Source organism: Tamandua tetradactyla, chromosome X, assembly GCF_023851605.1.
Source record: "Tamandua tetradactyla isolate mTamTet1 chromosome X, mTamTet1.pri, whole genome shotgun sequence".
Lineage (NCBI taxonomy): Eukaryota > Metazoa > Chordata > Mammalia > Pilosa > Myrmecophagidae > Tamandua > Tamandua tetradactyla.
The window spans coordinates 121,204,763-121,222,481 of NC_135353.1; the positions used below are offsets into that span (position 1 = coordinate 121,204,763).

The 17,719-nt window shown below is 48.6% G+C and overlaps 1 protein-coding gene across 10 annotated transcripts in view; it reads left to right on the plus strand.

Moving 5' to 3' along the window:
• Positions 1–1,607: 1,607 nt before the first annotated feature.
• OTUD5 (OTU deubiquitinase 5) overlaps positions 1,608–17,719 on the plus strand; it is a 32,242-nt gene continuing 16,130 nt past the window's right edge. For 2 of the 10 annotated variants that reach the window (XM_077145511.1, XM_077145515.1), the window contains exons 1-3: positions 1,612–3,063; positions 13,685–13,735; positions 14,154–14,247. In XM_077145511.1, the coding sequence (XP_077001626.1) occupies positions 2,470–3,063; positions 13,685–13,735; positions 14,154–14,247 (739 nt within the window). In that variant the 5' untranslated portion in view covers positions 1,612–2,469. Of the gene's footprint in view, positions 3,064–13,684; positions 13,736–14,153; positions 14,248–17,719 lie in introns of all 10 variants that reach the window. The other 8 variants (XM_077145510.1, XM_077145516.1, XM_077145517.1 and 5 more) reach the window with 8 other exon arrangements.

Sequence of the window (17,719 nt, forward strand, 5' to 3'; positions counted from 1 at the left end):
CTCAGGGTATATAGAGAGCTGAAAGTACTTCAGTATGGCTGGGGAAGAGTTAGGCTGTGATGAGGGTGAGGATGTAGAGGTAGGCCAGGTCACAAAAGACCTCTGAAGCTATGATTCAGATTTTGGACTTCATCCTAAGGTTAATGGGAACATCTGTAGGCCTATCCACAGGAGAGTCATGGTGAGGCTCATGTTTCAGAAGGCTGTGAAATGTGGAGTTTTATAGAGCGAGAGTCCTGGAGGCAGGAAGAACAGTGAGGCTTTTCAGTATATAGTTGGGAAGTGATGGTGGTTTGGACCAGAGTAATGGCGGGAAATTCGGAGTCAAGAGATTTTGGAGGGAGAATTGGCAGGTTTGGGTTGACTGGGAGTTGAGGGAGAGGGTAGCAGTCATGGTTAAGTCCCAGTTTTCTGGCTAGGGCAACTGTTGGATGGTGGTGCCATTCACTGTCAAAGGGAACATTAAGGCTGTTAGCCACACAGAGCCAGGAACATAGTAAATACTTAGCAAAGGTTAGCCATGATTATTCTTAAGAGCTCAGTTTTACATGTATAGTGCTGAACAAATATTCAGTAGGAAGTGGGATATGGCTCTGGAGTGAGATAATCTCGAGAAGATTCAGTGTGATAATGTGCATAAGTCATTTGACATAGTGGTCCAGGAAATGTAGGCCCCTAAATGTGTGCCCCTCACTTCCATAAAGTTTCATGAGCAGAAAACACCCCTAGAGCCCGTTTATTACTGGCACCCCTCAGGGAAGAACTTGAACTTGCTAGGCATCTGAAGGGAGAAGATAGGTGGCTTTCAGACGAGATTTCTGATGGTTTCTCTTTCAACCTGTTGTATAGCTTGCCTCCTAAGATTACAAGGACCGCTCACGTTTCAGAACTTTTTGATTCATGAGCCCATCCATCTGAACACCATAATTACTCCCTGAGGTTGTCTAGACAAACATTATCATTCACATTTTGCACGAGTAAACTAAAACAAAACAACAACAAAAACAATACAATGAGTTGCCTAGGGTCACACATTTATTTGGTGATGATCCATCCGGGACTGGGATGGAAATCTTGTCTCCCGAACCTGGGATCCTTCCACTGTACCGCCACGGAAACAAAGTTACTGAGCACTATGTGCCAGGCACAGCACCAATCCCTTTACAAACATCAATCTCTGATCCTCATTTTTAAAAAACCGGAATCATCGTTGGCATTTTAGAGAAGTACAAATTGAAGACGGTGCGTGCGTTAAATGACTTGCCAAGGATCATTCACACAGGCAGGGCAGAGCTAGGATGAGCTTGCTGCTCTCCAGCCGCTCAACAGCAGGGATTTTTTTACCAACCCCATTGTGAGACGCCAGCCAGTGACAGAGTCGGTTTGCAAACATTCACTAGACCCAAGCAAATTCAGTATTTCAGAAAAATGCTGTGCCGCGCCTGCGCTTTAGCTGAAGGGGCGGGGAGGTCAACGCGAGGGCGAGCTTGCCGTAGTGCCCAGAGAGGGCGTGTCTGCTTCCCAAACACCTACCGCTCCCTCGGAGGTTGCGTTTCTGTCCCAAGGTTGGCCCTTCCGACGTGAGTGACGGCGTCTCCTAGCAAACCAGCGCAGAATCCGGCCTGTTGCCAGGGTGAAGCGGCACCCGCCTCTCTGCCTGATGGGTTTTTGCAGGTGGGTGGGACCGGAAAGACGTTGCAGGGGCTGCTTTGCACTGGAAGTGTTGATGTTTTCCAGTCAGTCCGGCTGACTGCGGCCAAGAGTGCGAGCCTGGAGGTGAAGCGTGCTCGTCACTCGGCGCGGCACAGGCCGCACTGGCCTTTCGCAGTACCCACACCTGCAAAGCAGAGCCTCGGGAAGAAAAGCGAAAGGCAGGACGAGGTCAACGGGAAGAAAAGCGGGAAGCAAGGGTGCAGACTTTGAAGTCTCAAGGTGGAGGGCTCGGAGGGCCAACGCTCGCTCCTAATTGGCCCGTGGGCGTCGTTGAGAACCCGCGCAGCTGATCTGATTGGTTGGTGCCCGTAATTGTTGTGGCGGCAGTGGAGATTTTGCCCACGTACTTCCGAGCGAAGGGCGGGCCGGTATCCCGGCGCGCCTGCGTAGCGCCGCCCAGGCCCCACCCGGTAGTTTAAGAACCTGCGAAGGGGGCGGGGCGAAGAGGGCTTGTTTTGGTTCTGTTTCCCTCGAAGCAGAAGGCCGAAACGAGCGTAGCAGTAGACGTGCTGGACTTGGAGAGAAGGCCACGACAAACTCGCAGCGGTGCCTGCATCTTGGACTTCACATCCGATCTCTGCCAGCGTGACTCGGGAGCGACCGACAATTCTCGAACCGGCGTCTCAATCCCTTTATCCGGGTCCCGCCGTTCCCGGCGTGCTTCGCGCACCATCGTAGAACCCCCCCCTTCCCATCCGGGTCCCGTCCCGGCGTGCCGCGCGCCGGGTTTGCTGGGGGGTACTCCGTGGTGCAGCCATGACTATTCTCCCCAAAAAGAAGCCGCCGCCTCCCGACGCCGACCCCACCAACGAGCCGCCGCCGCCTGGGCCGCTGCCCCCGGCGCCGCGCCGCGGCGGGGGTGTGGGCGTGGGCGGCGGCGGCACAGGCGTGGGTGGCGGGGATCGCGACCGTGACTCGGGCGTAGTGGGGGCCCGTCCCCGGGCCTCACCACCACCGCAGGGCCCGTTACCCGGCCCACCGGGTGCACTTCACCGCTGGGCGCTAGCCGTACCGCCTGGCGCTGTGGCGGGTCCCCGGCCGCAGCAGGCCTCTCCGCCTCCGTGCGGGGGTCCTGGCGGTCCCGGCGGCGGTCCCGGCGACGCGTTAGGTGCAGCGGCGGCGGGCGTGGGCGCGGCGGGCGTGGTGGTGGGCGTGGGTGGTACCGTGGGGGTGGGCGGCTGCTGCTCTGGGCCGGGGCATAGCAAGCGGCGGCGTCAAGCCCCTGGGGTTGGCGCGGTTGGCGGGGGCAGCCCCGAGCGAGAGGAGGTCGGCGCAGGCTACAACAGTGAGGACGAGTATGAAGCGGCCGCAGCACGTATTGAGGCCATGGACCCTGCTACTGTCGAGCAGGTAAGGGCTTGGGAGGTGGTGGTGGCGGCGAGTGGTGGGTGGTATGGCTGATGGGATCCTCAGACTGGTTGGGGATCGGAGGAAGGCTCGTTTCAGATCACCTCGAGGGACCTGAGCTTTCTCTCAGGGCCTGGCACCCCTTTTTCTAGGGGTAGTGGCCCGAGACATCACTCCCTTCAGAGGACTCTGGGTTAGAGACCTAGATAAGATGGGGAACTTAAAGATGGGGTCTGAAGCCTCTTCTAGGGTTCATAGTCACTCGGGGCTTTAGGCTCTCAGCTGATAGGGCCAGTAGGTGAGAAACCCTCAGGGGACACTGGCCGGATGAAGAGCCTCCGGAGGAGTGGGAGTGGCTGATCTCAGGCCTCTCTCCAAGGTAACTAGATCTATGTTCCGTGGTTCAAGATCCTCTTTCCCCGGTGATAAAAGCTGGAGACTTCTCCTCCGTGGAACTCAAAGGAGGTGGAGACCTTAGTGATGGAGTCTGAGCATCCCAAAGTATTTAAACCTTTTCAGGATTGTGAGACATTTTGCCTGGGACAACCCTCACCTTCCCTCTTTCCCAGGGAGATACAGTATAGGATTGTTCATTAGTGAGGTCTGAGACATCCTCAAGGGTCCTAAGGTTGCCTTTAGGGACCTGAAACTCCCCTTTTCTAGAATCAACAGCCTGACACACATACATGCATACTCTTTAGAGATGATACAAGGTTTTTTGCCGGGTTATAAGACATCTCTTAGGGAAGTGAGAGCCCCCTCCCCCTTGGGGACAAGTGCCAAAACCTACCCCCAGGGACCAGAATCTCTACTCAGGTACATGAGACTCATCTTTCCTCTGAGTGACAAGGATCTGTGCTTTCCCTTAATGTATTGAGACTACTACTCAGGGAACATGGGCACCATAGTGTTCTCAGGGATGGGGTCTGAGGCCTACCCAGGGATCTAAGCCTGCCTTGAAGGGCCTGAGTTCTCCCATTTTGGGGCCACGGACCTGATACTCACTCTGCCAAGGAGACTTGGAGCTTTCCCTCAGGGACAGGAGACCCACATACATACCACAGTATGGCTGTGTCTCTAAGGATGAGGACTGGACTTCTCCCTCAAGGAACAGGAGTATTCTTTCCACCCCACCCCCTCCCCCAGAATGGAGCTCTGAGATGTTTCCCTTGGGACATGGGATACATGGATGCAGAGGCTTGAGTGTCCCCATCCCCATGGTCCCCCCACTTAAGCATTTGAACTTTCAGATACATAAGATCCTCCCCTCTCAGGACCTGAGACTTGAACCTGTCCTGAGGATACTGTCTGTCACCTCATCTCAGACAACATACACACACCCAGGTCATAGGCACCTTTATGGATATAAGATTTCTTGCCTTGGAGACTTGTGTCTGAGAATCCTCTCCCCACTTGTGAACTGAGTCCTGAGAACTCCCCATTCAACTTGGGGACACCAGGTAGGGTGAGATTCTGAGACACAGGCTCTGAGCCTTTTTCCAGGGGCCTGACCTTCCCCTCAAATTCAAGAGATCTTTCCCCTTTTGAACTGGGGCTGGAGCCTTCTTTGAGTGTGCAGCTCCCTCATCCCTCCCTCACCCCCCCCCACCAGATAATTCATTCTCACCAGGGAAAGGTACCTAAGGTTCTCCCAGCGTGGCCTAAACTTCCTCTATTGAACAGAACAGCCTGAGTGCCCCTTCAGGGTCATAAGAATCCCTTACCCTAAACCCTCTCAAGGTTAGGGCCAGGAAGGTTCCCCTACTTTCTAGGGGATCTGTCCTGGGACATGGAATCTGAGGCCTCCCTTCAGGAACTGGAGGTATTCTGAGTCTGACTCTGACTCAACTATGCTTGCTTCCCACTTCCACAGTCTGGGAAATATTCTAAGCTTCCTGAACTCCTGTATTTGAGAAGCTTTCTTCTTTTCAGGGATAGGGAAAGGGTTTGGGGCCTCCCCACTCCAGGGAAATTCTTTTCCCACATCCCACTCACCCTTGATGCACTTCATAGGGACCAGGGCCTTTTCTTGAACCTTCTGTTCTCATTCTCTTTCCACCCATCATTTGTTGTTTTTTCTCTCCTGAATTGGGGTGAAGTCTGCCTTTCCTCCCCAAAGGAATAGGGAGTGATCCATCCCTGGACCCAGGGAGAGAAAGAAAGAAAGTCCTATGCTGTCATGATGGCTAGAAAAACGCCTCCCTTCACCCCCTTTGCATCTCCTAGTTTGGGAGTCCCTCCCTTCTGCTTTTTCTCATAAGAACAAGGAGATAAAACCCTGTGGGCTCATGAAACTTTCACTTCTCAGTGACAGAGGAGAGGCTTGTACTTGAAGCAGAAGAAAATGCTCCTCTTCTCCCTGCTTCGGCTGGTCTAGCCTTTAGACTTTTTGCTGACTGTAACTCCAGTCTTGGTCCTGAACTGTCACTGGAGGCATTTGTAACCTGGAGATCAATTGAACCCTTTGGAAAGAGGGGAATTGTTGAGGGGGAGCCCAGATAGTGAATCTGGCGCCCCACTCAGGTTTTCTGTTCATCCCAATGCTGTGAACATACATACCCCTGCTTACTTTAGGAGACCTTTTGGTACTTTGGGGTCCAGGTGCTAGGGTGGTGGTGATGTTAGGGATTTCCTTTCCCAGGTATGGCTGCCTTGCTGAGAGTCTTCCCTATAAAAAGAATGGCTTGTAAACGTCCTGAGCTTAAGTACCTCACAGAGCTCTTTGGTGTGTGTGCGTGTGCGTGTGTGCGTGTGTGTGCGCGTGTGTGTGTGCGCGTAGAGCTCTTTGGTGTGTGCACGCGCTGAGGTGGGCTGTTGGTTGAAGAAGCTGGGCCTGGCACTGTAAGCCAGGGCATTTGGTTGACAGCTCTGGCCCTGTTTTGTTTACTTTGCCTGGTAAGCCAGAATAGGCTTTATCTATGCTTTCTGGACCTCAGTTTTTTCATTGATCAGGTAAGAAAGGGGTGCTGGTGAGGTGTTATTTGGCTTTGGAATTTTAGGGAACTCACCTGGAGGTGGCAGAGAATGGTAGGTATCTTTTGAGGAAGTACTGGATTCCTCTCCTCTCTTCCCTGCCCCCTCTTTTCCTTCCCAGCCATCAAGGCTTGGTGGGCAGGACAAGTGGCCTATTGGTACAAAAATCAGGGTTGGCAGACTGATTTTTTTTTTTTTTTTGGTGTGCTGTGGTGACAAGGAGTCTGTTGGATGGTATGGAGGTCAGGTTGTGTGTGGAAAGAGTTTGAGCTTTGGAGCCTGGCAGGCTTGAGTTCAAAGCTGTGTAGTCTTAGCTGCTGCTTTAAGGTTTTAGGCAAACTACTTCCTCTCTCAGCTGCCTTTTCTGCAAAGTCCACTCATGCCTAGGGTTACTGAGTGTGCAAGTACCTGACCTTACTCACCTTGGACCTTGGCTGTTTTTTTCTCTTGTCCAGGATGGGCAGTTTTCCCCCAGGATCATCTTGGTTCATCTGAAGAGCCTTTGTCTACCCATAGTAACCCATTTTTGATAGTAAGGATGCATTATTTGGCACCTAGGAACTTGCAGACTCCTTGTACTCTTTTTACACCTTCTGGAATTGGATAGATAGCTGGTGGAGAGGTAGAGTGGTATAGCAGGAGGTGATCTCTGCCTAGGCAACCTGGGTTTGTGTCCTGTTTCTGCGTTAACCTTTTTTGTGTTGTCTTTAGATAATTCTCTTTTTGGGCCTCAGTTTCTCCATCCATAAAATGGCTAGTGGTGAGGAGGGAGGTTGGACCCACTGATCTAGCGATCCATCCAGCTCTAAAGCAAGTTCTAGTCCCTCCTCAGACTACCTCCAGTGAAAGTTTTAAGTGGGGCCCCCTCTGCTTTGGGGTATATGTTACCTTTTGTGAACATTTTGTGAACTTCTCTGAAGTTTCAAGCAGCATTTGGCCTCTTTCTACCTAGCCACTGCTACAGGCCCCCCCCTTTTTAATGTAATAGCTTTGTTGAGATACAATTCACATACCGTATGTTCTAGTTTGCTAGCTGCTGGAATGCAATATACCAGAAACGGATGACTTTTAAGAAAGGGGAATTTAAGAAGTTGCAAGTTTACAGTTCTGAGGCCGAGAAAATGTCCCAGTTAAAACAAGTCTATAGAAATGTCCAATCTATGGCATCCAGGGAGCAATACCTTGGTTCAAGAAGGCCCATGAAGTTCAGGGTTTCTCTCTCAAGTGAGAACGCACATGTGAAACACAGTCGGGGTTTCTCTCTCTTCTGGAAAGGCACGTGGCAAACACAACGTCATCTGCTAGCTTTCTCTCCTGGCTTCCAGTTTCATGAAGCTCTCTGGGAGGCATTTTCCTAATTCATCTCCAAAGGTCACTGGCTGGTGGACTCTCTGCTTCTCGTGGCTATGTCATTCTCTGCTCTCTCAGAATCTCTCCTTTTCTCAGAAGTGTTCCCTCTTTTATAGAAAAGAATCCAGTAAACTAATCAAGACCCACCTGGAATGGGTGGAGACACATCTCCACCTAATCCAGTTTAACAACCACTCTTGATTGAGTCACATCTCCAGGGAGATGATCTAATTAAAATTTCAAATATACGATACTGAATAGGGACTAGAAGAAATGGCTGCCTTTATAGAATGGGATTAGGATTAAAACATGGTTTTTCTAGGGTACATAAACCTTTTCAAACCAGCATACCATACAACTCACCCATTTAAAGTGTATAATTCAGCGGCTTTTAATATATTCACACAGCTGCACAACTATCCCCACAGTCAATTTTAGAACATTTTCATCACCCCCAAAAGAAATCCTGCACCACTTAGCCATCATCCTCCAGTTTCCCAACCCTTGGCAACCATTAATCTACTTTTTGTTTCTATCTATTTGTCTCTTTTGGACATTTCATATAAATGTGCTGACACAATATGCAGTCCTTGTGACTGGCTTCATCAATGTCATAGTATGTATCAGTACTCAAGTTTTTAATTTTGCCAAATTATAGGGCCTTTGGGTTTTAGTCCCCTTCCCCTTAGTGGCCTAGTAATAAGTTTGGGGCCTTGCCCTTCTCGCATGTTCTCTGCCCTGGAGGGCTTGTGTTGGTCCTCAGAGAAGAGTGTATTTGTCTGTGTCTCTCATTGGATAGGTTGCCTGTGTTTGGCCCATGGTGCTGAATGTTTTGGGGGTTCCTGGATGTTTTTGGGGACAGAGGGGTGGTTTGGCACCAAGGTTGCTGGGATGGAGCTGTAAGGATCAGAATACTAAGCACATCTTGGCTATGAGCTCTGGAGAGCTATCTGTCTATAAACTGTATTCACCTGCCTTGTTCCTCCCTCTCCCTCACCCCCACCCTTCACTGGTAGGCAGTTAGTAGCTTCCCAGGCTGGGAGGGGGATTCCAGGCTCCTGCCTTAATTCTAAACCCCACCCTGGAGGGATACTAGGAAAGTGGATCCTGAAGGATGGGAGTCATGCCACGTTGCCTCACAGCCATAAGGCCTTAGAGCTCAGACACCAGTGAGTGCTCCAAGAGGTTTGTGTTAAGTTTCCTGTGGCTGCTGTAACAAATTACCACAAACTGAGTGGTTTCAAACAACAAAATGTATGCTTTCACAGTTCTGGAGGCCAGAGGTCCAAAATCATATCACTGGACTTAAATCAAGTTGTGGGAAGGGCCGAACTCCCTCTTGGAGGCTCTAGAAGAGAATCCATTCCTTCCCTCTCCCAGTCTCTGGTGGCTGCTGGCATTCCTTGATCTGTGGCTGCATCACTCTGATCTCTGCTTCCATCTTCGTATTTCCTTCTGCTCTGTGAGTGTGTCTCAAATCTCTCTCTACTTCTATCTTATAAAGACATTTGTAATTGCATTAGGGACCACCCAGGTAGTCCAAGAAAGTCTTCCATCCCAAGAGCCTTAACCTAATCACAACTCAAAGACTCTTTATCCCTATAAGGGAAATTTACAGGTCCCAGGGATTAGAACATTTCTTTTGGGGGGGGCAATTATTGAGCCTACTGCAGTCCCCCTTGTTACTGCAGACTCACGTCTATCCCACATGTAAACTACATTCATTCCATCCCAACATCCTCAAAATCTCAACCCATTATAGTATTAATTCGTCCAAAAATCTCATGTCAATATCACGTCAGAGTCCCAAATCACAGTAACTCACCTGAATCCAGTATGGATGAATTCTGGGTATGAACCATCCTGGAGCAAAATTCCTCTCCATCTCTGGACCTGTAAGACTAGAAAGCAAGTTATCTGCTTTCAAAATATTGTGGTGGGGCAGGTATAGGATAATAGTTAAAATTCTCATTCCGAAAGGGAGAAAATGGAAGGAGAAAAGAAGTCACAAGTCCCAAGCAATTTTGAAATCTAGCAGGACAAATTCCATTAGTTTCAAGGTCTGAGAATAATCCTGTGGTTTGAGCACACTTTCCTAATAGTGAATCTCCTAATTTTAGTGTCATTTGCAATCTGGATAGGCTGAGAATTTCTCAAATCATCGAGTCCTGGTTCCTTTTGTTTTACCATTTCTTTCCTCAATTTATCTCTTTCCTCTTGTACTTATCATAAGCAGCAAGAAGAAGCCAGGTCAGACCTTCAACACTTTGCTGGATAATCTCCTCAGTTAAATATCCAGATTTCATTGCTTATAATTTCTGCTTTCCACACCACTGTAGAACACAATTCAGCTGGATTTTCTGCCATTATATAACAAGGATTGCTTTTCCTCCAATTTCCGATAACACGTTCCTCATTCCCTTCTGAGTCCTCACCAGCAATGCCTTTAAACTCTATATTTCTACCAGTGGTCTGTTTAAAGCAATCTAGGCATTTTCTATTGGCCTCACAGTTCTTCCAGCCTTTACTCATTATTCAGTTCCAAAGTCATTTCCACATTTTTAGGTATTTGTTACAGCAGCACCCCAAACTTGGTACCAAAATCTTTATTAGTTTTCTGTGGCTGCTGTAACAAATTACCATAAACTGGATGACTTCCAACAACAGAAATTTATGCTTTCACAGTTCTGGAGGCCAGAAGTCCAAAATCAGTGTCACTGGGCTGAAGTCAAGGTGAGGGCAGGCCTGTGCTCCCTCCAGATTCTCTAGGGAAGGGTCCGTTTCTTGCCTCCTACTCTTTCTGGTGGCTGCTGGCATTCCTGGTTTGTGGCCACATTGTTCCAATCTGCTTCTGTCTTAAACATTGTCCTCTGTGTGTGTCTTAAATCTTCCTCTGCCTCTCTTTTATAAAGACACCTGTGATTGCATTTAGGGTCTACCCAGATAATCCAGGCTAATCTCTGTATCTCAAAATCTTTATATCTGCAAAGGCCTTTTTTCCTTATAAAGTTACATTTACAGGTTCCAAGTAACCTGATACTTTGGAAGAAGCCATTATACAGCCTACTGGGTAGAGAGGATTCTTGTTTCCCTTTCAGGGAGGGGAAGAGAGTTTATTAAGTGCTCTTGTTGGGTAAAACCCTGTAATATCTGAATCCGTTCAATGACCTTATTATTGGGAGGTTTGTTATTTCCATTTTACAGATTGGAAAACTGGCTCAAAGCAGTTAATCACATGGCTAGTAATTGGTGGGGCTGGGATTGGAACCCAGTTCTGTTGGGTCCCACAGCCTGCTTTGACTTCTGTGCCTTTGGATCCATAAATTGCAGGTCTTGCCTCAGCTTCTGGGATTCCAGCCACAGAGAGCTGACTTTCTCCAGCCCGCTTTTGGAGTTTCAGTTATAGGGAGGCACTCAGCCACAGGCTCAGCAGTGGACTTCCAAGGTGCAGGACCTGAGTTTAAGTCTCAGGCCAGGGTATTGATATAGTTTTGACTTATCTATGGCTGAGCCAGCATGCACCCCATTCCTACCACCCCTCCCTTCCTGGGCTGTATTCCCTTCCCCCAAACTCCTAAGTCAGCCCCTTTCTTGGAGGTTCCTGTTAGAAGTACCTGTCTAGCTTGGGGAATGGGGAAACTGGACTAGGAGCTCCTGGGACTCCCTCAACCCTTTCTGGAGCCCAGGATCATGACTTCCCTGTGTTTTCTCCCCTGGGGGAGAGAGAGGTGTCTCAGCCAGAGCCTAAGCTCTTGAGGATGCTGGTGCCAACGGCAGTGGGTGGCTAGGGACTTGGTGTGTAATCCAGGCCCAGATGCCAGTCTGGCTGCTCTAGTCCTGCTTGTACAAGGGCTGTACTCAGATCTCCTTCATTTTTAGGGACAAATCAGGCTTTTCCCAGGATGGGCTGCCAGGTAGGTCTTCCTGCAGCAGTACATGGGAGTCTTACTTGCTGTCTCTAGACCAGGCTTTATTCTAAGCCCCAGCTCCTTTGTAAAATAAAGATAGTATTTCCTACCATCTAGGGTTGTGGTAAGGATGATTAAATGAAGTCACCCTTTGCATCTGGGCACCTGGCATGGCAGGCTTTTGACTGATATAAGTTCATCTTTCTTCTGGCACTGCCCTGCTTACCTGCCTAGCCCTACTGAACTCCTTGCTGATCCCAGGATATCCTTGCTACTTTTTGTCAGAAATGACTTAGTTTTTCATCCAATTGATAGGTATTTCTGGATCCCCTGCTGTTTTAATCCTTTGCTGAGGTGGCATCTCTCAGGTGCCAGCTCTAATGGCTGGGTCAGGTCCCTTCATCAGTGCTTCAGTGGCACCCCTATGTTCACCTTTTACACATCCCTGTTCACACTATGTGTGATCATTGTTGTTTCTCTGTACTTCCCCTCCAGTTTGTGAGCTAATTGAGGGTAGAGACCAAGTCTGATTAATTTCGCTGACCTCAGTGCTAATCCAGGATCTGACCCTAGTGGCTTGGTCAATCTTTGTTGGATGAATAAATAGGAGCCCCTCTCTTCCTTTAAAAAAAAAATATATATATATATATATGTATTTTAGGAAGTTTTATTGAGATATATTCACATATCCTACAATCCATCCAAAGTGTATACCTCATCACATAATTGTACATTGATCAACAATCAATTTTAGAACATTTTCATTACTAACAAAACAAAACATCCTATACTTTTTATCCCCCACTATTATTGACCCTTAGCTCTAGCTTCCATTTTGATCTCCCTTTCCTTTCTCTCCCACCAACCCCTCACATCTGGATGCAGGAGGTTGCTGTGCTCCCTTCTTATAGAACTCTTCCTTCTGTTTGGTCTGGGGCAATTTTAAGTTGCAGCCTCCCTGCTGGAGACCACTGCCTGGAAAGGCCATCCCAGTTGAGCTTGGAAAATTGACTGGAGCAGGCAGGCCCCCAGTGGTGCCAGGGGTTGGCTGAATCTGTGGGGGTTGGAGAGGGACTTGGTAGAAACTCGCTGCACCATGCTATTCCACAGCCTCCAGGACAGGAGGAGCACCTGAATCCCAGGAATGTTGTCACCAACAGGGGTCTTTGTGCTGCCCATGGAAGCCCATTAAAGGGCTGCCAGGTGCCTTTGTCATCTCTGGAAAGCCAGCCACACCTTCTTGGGGTGTAGGCCCTGATGGGACTGGCTGAGTATTCATTCTCTTGTCACCCCTCTTTGTCCCCTTTTGTTCAGTCATTTACTCAGAACTTTCTGAGGGCCTCTCAGTTGTGTATCCTGTCTGTGCTTTTCTCTCCCCTTTTGGCTGATGACCACCTTACCAGTTTATGGTACATTATTTACAAAGCTTCTTATGGTCCTAAAACTACTCTGAGCCTCTCAACAGTTCTGTCAAGTAGATTATGTATCCTCTGTTTTATGAAAACTCAGTCTTGGTGAGTTCAGGCAGCTTCTTTGAAGTCATGTAGCAAGTGAGAGACAGAGCTGGGGTTGGAACCCATAGCTCTTAGCCTCCAAAGCTTGTACTTCCTACTTCCCTCCGGTTTTCCTGGGGGCTGGGGTTCTATCACTTACCTGGCCCTGCAGAGATAGTCCCCTCTGGTAGGCCTTAGCAGGGATCCTGGAAAATCCTGGGGTAGGGTAGTGTCCCTAAGGAGCAGGCTTGGGTTCTTGTGGCCATGTTGTGGGATCAGGTTGGCTTCTGGTGGCCAGCAGAGGGCATGAGGAGCCTCTGAAATGTCTGCTGCTGGTTTGTTTTGTTTTGAAATGGAAAATATGTTTTAAGTGATGCATTGTCGTTATTTTAAAAAAAAATCCAAAAATACACGTGTGTACAGATTCATTTAACCCAAACCTTTGGGGCCTGGTGTGGTTTGGAATTAAGAAAAATTTCAGAATTTAGAAGTTACCTGGTTCATATATTATGTAATGCCTCCAGTGGGATCTGGGGCAGCACTTCATAATCAAACACTTGAATATTTCTGCATTGAAACGTTTGAATAGTCACCCCCAAGTGGGAAAAATAGATTTTTGTCAGGTCAGGTCAGGTTATGGTGCCAAATGAGTTAGATTGAGACTTCCAGATTTTGGAGCTTTTTGGGGCTTTGGAATTTTGGACTAGGAGTTGTCTACCTCTGTAAGGAAGGAGAGGAAGTAAAATCATCTGTAATACCAACGCTTTTAGGGATAATGTTTTGTTGTATAGCCTTACCAATTTTGCGTGCGTATTTGTTTGTATACATACATAAGTAGACATAAATGTTTTTAGTTGCAAATGGCATCATACTTTGTATACTTTTTGCTTTATACAACAGATCTTGGAATTCCATAGCTATTTGTGGAGCTCAGGATCTAGGCTCTTGCCGGTAACTCCCTCCTCAACATCTCCTCCGCCCCAAGTGGATAGAAGGTCCCCAGGTGAAACTCCTTGAGGTTGAATCAGATTCTCTACCCAGGTCTCTGGTTGCCTGAGGGAGCATAGGGCTACCTGGGCCAGGCCCAGTGTTGGATTCCTAACATGGTCTGTAGGTTCAGAATGTAGATGGTACCTCTGCTCTCAGGGCAGCTGGGGTCCTCTTTGGGAGCAAGTCTTATGCTCATGTGGAGACTGATTTTCTAAAAGAAAGGTCTCTTCCTGCTCCGTGGTTTTGAGTAGTCAAGCAGGGCTGAGAGCTTAGAGGCTGATGTACTTTAAGTGTACTCTAAGTCAGCTGGGCCCCCACAGGGTTTGAGGGCAGGGTCCTGGGGAGGGGACTGTTGCTGATCCCCACCTCTTCCCTCTAGCAGGAGCATTGGTTTGAGAAGGCTCTGCGAGACAAGAAGGGCTTCATCATCAAGCAGATGAAGGAGGACGGTGCCTGTCTCTTCCGGGCTGTAGGTGAGTCTCTCTGTCAGTGCCCAAGGGCCTAGGGCTGCCCTGAGCTGTGTTCTATTGTTAGAGTAGCCCATGAGACAGGATTGGGGGCAGAGTTCGCTTGTCTTTTAAGAATTCCAGGCCCCAACCTCAAGTTAGTCCCTGGCCTCTAGCGTTCGGTCCTGCAGCAGCTGGTGTTGTGAATGTAATGGGAATATCAATAATAGTAATAAAGGAAAATAGTATCTTTTATGACAGTGTTCTGTCAGGCATTAAAGGAAGGCCTTGTAATTCTTCCCCAAACCAGGCAAATGTAGACACTGTTGTTGCTTCCATTTGTCAGATGAGAAAAGTAGCTCCAAGATGGGGAGCAGGTTGCTCAGGGTCGGACAGCTGGTCAGTGGTAGAGTTAGGATTCAGACCCTGGGTTAGATTAATCTAAGACCCATGTTCTCAATTACAGCACATTTCTGTCCTCTGGGATATGGGACACCTGGGTTTGCTCTGGACCTCTGTTCCCCCATCTGTATCTGTATCATAGTACCTATTTTTTAACTTAAAAGTAGAGAGAATTGTGAACCCTCATTTCTCCTCATCTGGCATCAGTAGTCATCAACACGTGGTCAGTCTTGTTTTATCACTATTCTACCCACTCTTTTTTCACTCCCATGAAATGAGTATTTTAAAACAAAACCCCACCACTGGATCATTTCGTTCATAAATATTTCTGTGTGTTCCTCTGACAGATAAGGACCCTTTCCCCTTCGCTCTCTTTTTTTAATGTAACTAAAATGCCATTTTAACAGCTCTACTAAAATTGGGGTCCGGTTAGTCCTGCCCCTATTCCTCAGAGAAGGCAGCTGCACATCTGTGTCTTGGGCCATCTTTGAGGCAAGCCTTGTAGTTAGTGAGGACCTATCTTGTCCAGTAACCTGTATCATGAGCAGTATATATGTGTATATGTGTGTGTATCTAACTGTTCTCTCCAAACATCCCCTGACCCTTTCCTGCCTTGGGGCCTTCCATTAAGGGGCCCCTGCTTAACAGCAAGAGCTAACTGGAGCAAGTTGAAGGCCTATCCCTATCAGTAGTATGGCTACCACATTTCCCCTAACTAGGCTGGGCTTGGGTTTTCTCCATAAAACCTCAGAAGTCCCGTGGTCTCTCCCCAGAAGTATGTGGTCCCTTGGTCTCCAGGCCTGATCTGGAGGTTTCCCTGGGACAGAGCGCATAGCACATGTGCCTGGGAAAGGGACTTTGTTCCCAAGCTTTCTGCATTCTCCTTGCTAACAGCCTAGCCTGGACAGGGACAAGTGGCATTTGCCCTAGGCTCTGGTAAGCATGCCTGCAGGCTTTTAACTACCACATATTGAGTAGTGGAATGACTATGTTCACATTGGAGGGCATTGCAGATAGATAGAGAAGACACTCTGGTATTTTTTTTATCCCAACTGTGTGCTAGGCATTAAGTTGTGTGCTTCAGGCTTACCTACAAAATTGGGATCATTATCCCATGGGACAGGTGAGAAATTTGAGGCTCAGAAATAGGAAATGACTTGTGCAGGATCATCAGTAGTACAGCTGGCATGGAAACCTAGTGGTGTCCATAGGACACATTCTCTCTGTGGCCCTAGGATCTCTGAGCCTTACTCACCTCACTCATCTAGAAACATGTGATCCTGTAGTGTTGGGAATCCTGAGGCAGGCAGGTGGCTTTCTGCCCTCTGTTTTACCCCAGAGATCTGGGTAGTCCCAGTGTGAACTAGCATAAATTGTGCCCAGTTCTCTACCACTACCCCATCAGGGAACTCATTAGTATCAGTGAAGGTTTGAGTAGGGTGGAGGTGGAAGCCTGAGTCTTAGAGGTATCCTGTGGCCCACTCTGCCTCCAGCCAGGCCCTGCAGGTTCAGATAACCTCCTCTTGGAAACATGAGTCTGCATCTCTCCCTCTCTGCCTCTTCCCATGTGGCTTTGACTCAGCAGAAACCTCTGGCCCTGGTACTGGCCTCTGGACAAAGTGGAGGCCACATGTTCATGCATGTGCATGGGCCAGGGAGAGTGGCTAGTCCTGTGCATGTTAAAGCAGTGGGACCCAGAAGCATTAGCCAGGTCCACTCTTCCTGGCCGCTTGTCTTGGAATGTGAACAATTAGCACTTAGAGGAATGGATCTTAGATAAGTTTTGACTTTTAACAGATGGAGAAAGTAAGAGAATAAATGGGGCTTCGAAAGAAACCAGGACCCTATTTATCTAGGTCACAGCCATTGTCAGAACACTGGTGTTTGAGGTTGAACCAGGCAATGGAAGGAAGAGATTCCCACAGGCCACTCTCATTCACAGACTTCCTTTAGCCTCCCTCAAGTTTGCCATGGGAGTCCTTGAGCAGAAGAGTAGTCATCTCAGAGACCAGGCTATTGAGAGGGCCATGTTCTGTCCCCTAGCTAACTCCCCACTGGTATGCCATTTGGGCTAATCGGGGTCACTGGTCAGGTCACACCACAGCTGCTTGATGGGTAGGCGAGGCCTTTTACCTGCTCATCTTAGTGAGGCCAAGATTCCCACTGGACCAGAAAGAAGTGGGAGAGAGACCAGGTCTCTGTTCCCTCCTGCTGCTGTCTGTACACCCATTTGGTTTTTTTGATCACTTTTTAGGAAATCTGAGATGGAAGATTACAGAGGTCTGGAGGACCTTGCCCCAGGCATCAGGGGAGATTGAAACAGATCTGTTAGAGCTATTAGTTATCCTTTCTCCTCTGCACCTAATCCCTTGGAAAGCTAGCTATCTAGGAAGCGAGGGAGTTCCTCACTTGTACAGCCTCATATCTTGTCTAGCCTTCAGCCAGTCCTGGTTGGTGTCAAGAACATCTACTCATTGAACAAGATAGTTCTCTGTTTCTGTGGGGGTTTGGGGATGGATATTTGGCCTCAGGGAACATCTTTTGCCGGGTCTGCTGGCAGTATGTGTGCACACGTGTCCGTTCCTTTTCTTGTGTCTCTGTGCTCAGAGAAAGGAAAGAAGTGGGATGTGGGGGCAGGGTTCATGCTGACCTATGTGGCCCTAGTGAGGGGTACAGCCTCTAATATCTGTAATCTCTCTCAGGTCTTCCCTGGGTTCTAGCTTATTCTTGCTTGTGTTGGTGGGAAAACGAGGCAGGCAGGATTGAGCCTGGCCGTAGGTAGGAATCAGGTGGCTAAAGTGAAAGCTGGATTGAAGTGTGGGTGTGTGGGTGGGTGGGGGTGGGTGGGTGGGTGGGATGGATAACACCACGGGGGCCTGCAGTGCTTTAAGTTATACTTACCCTTTGAGAGCCTGGTCTCACCTTCGTCCTCCATCCCCACTGGGGCAAGGATGAAAAGGGGGGCGCTTTTGCCTGCAGAGCCACCCTTACTTTGTGGCAGACATTCTAGTCTGCATTCTGGGTAGTTTGGTTTTTCAGCCTATCTCTTAGGACACAGAGTTCCATAGGCTAAGTTTTTCTAGTGCCTGAATTCATC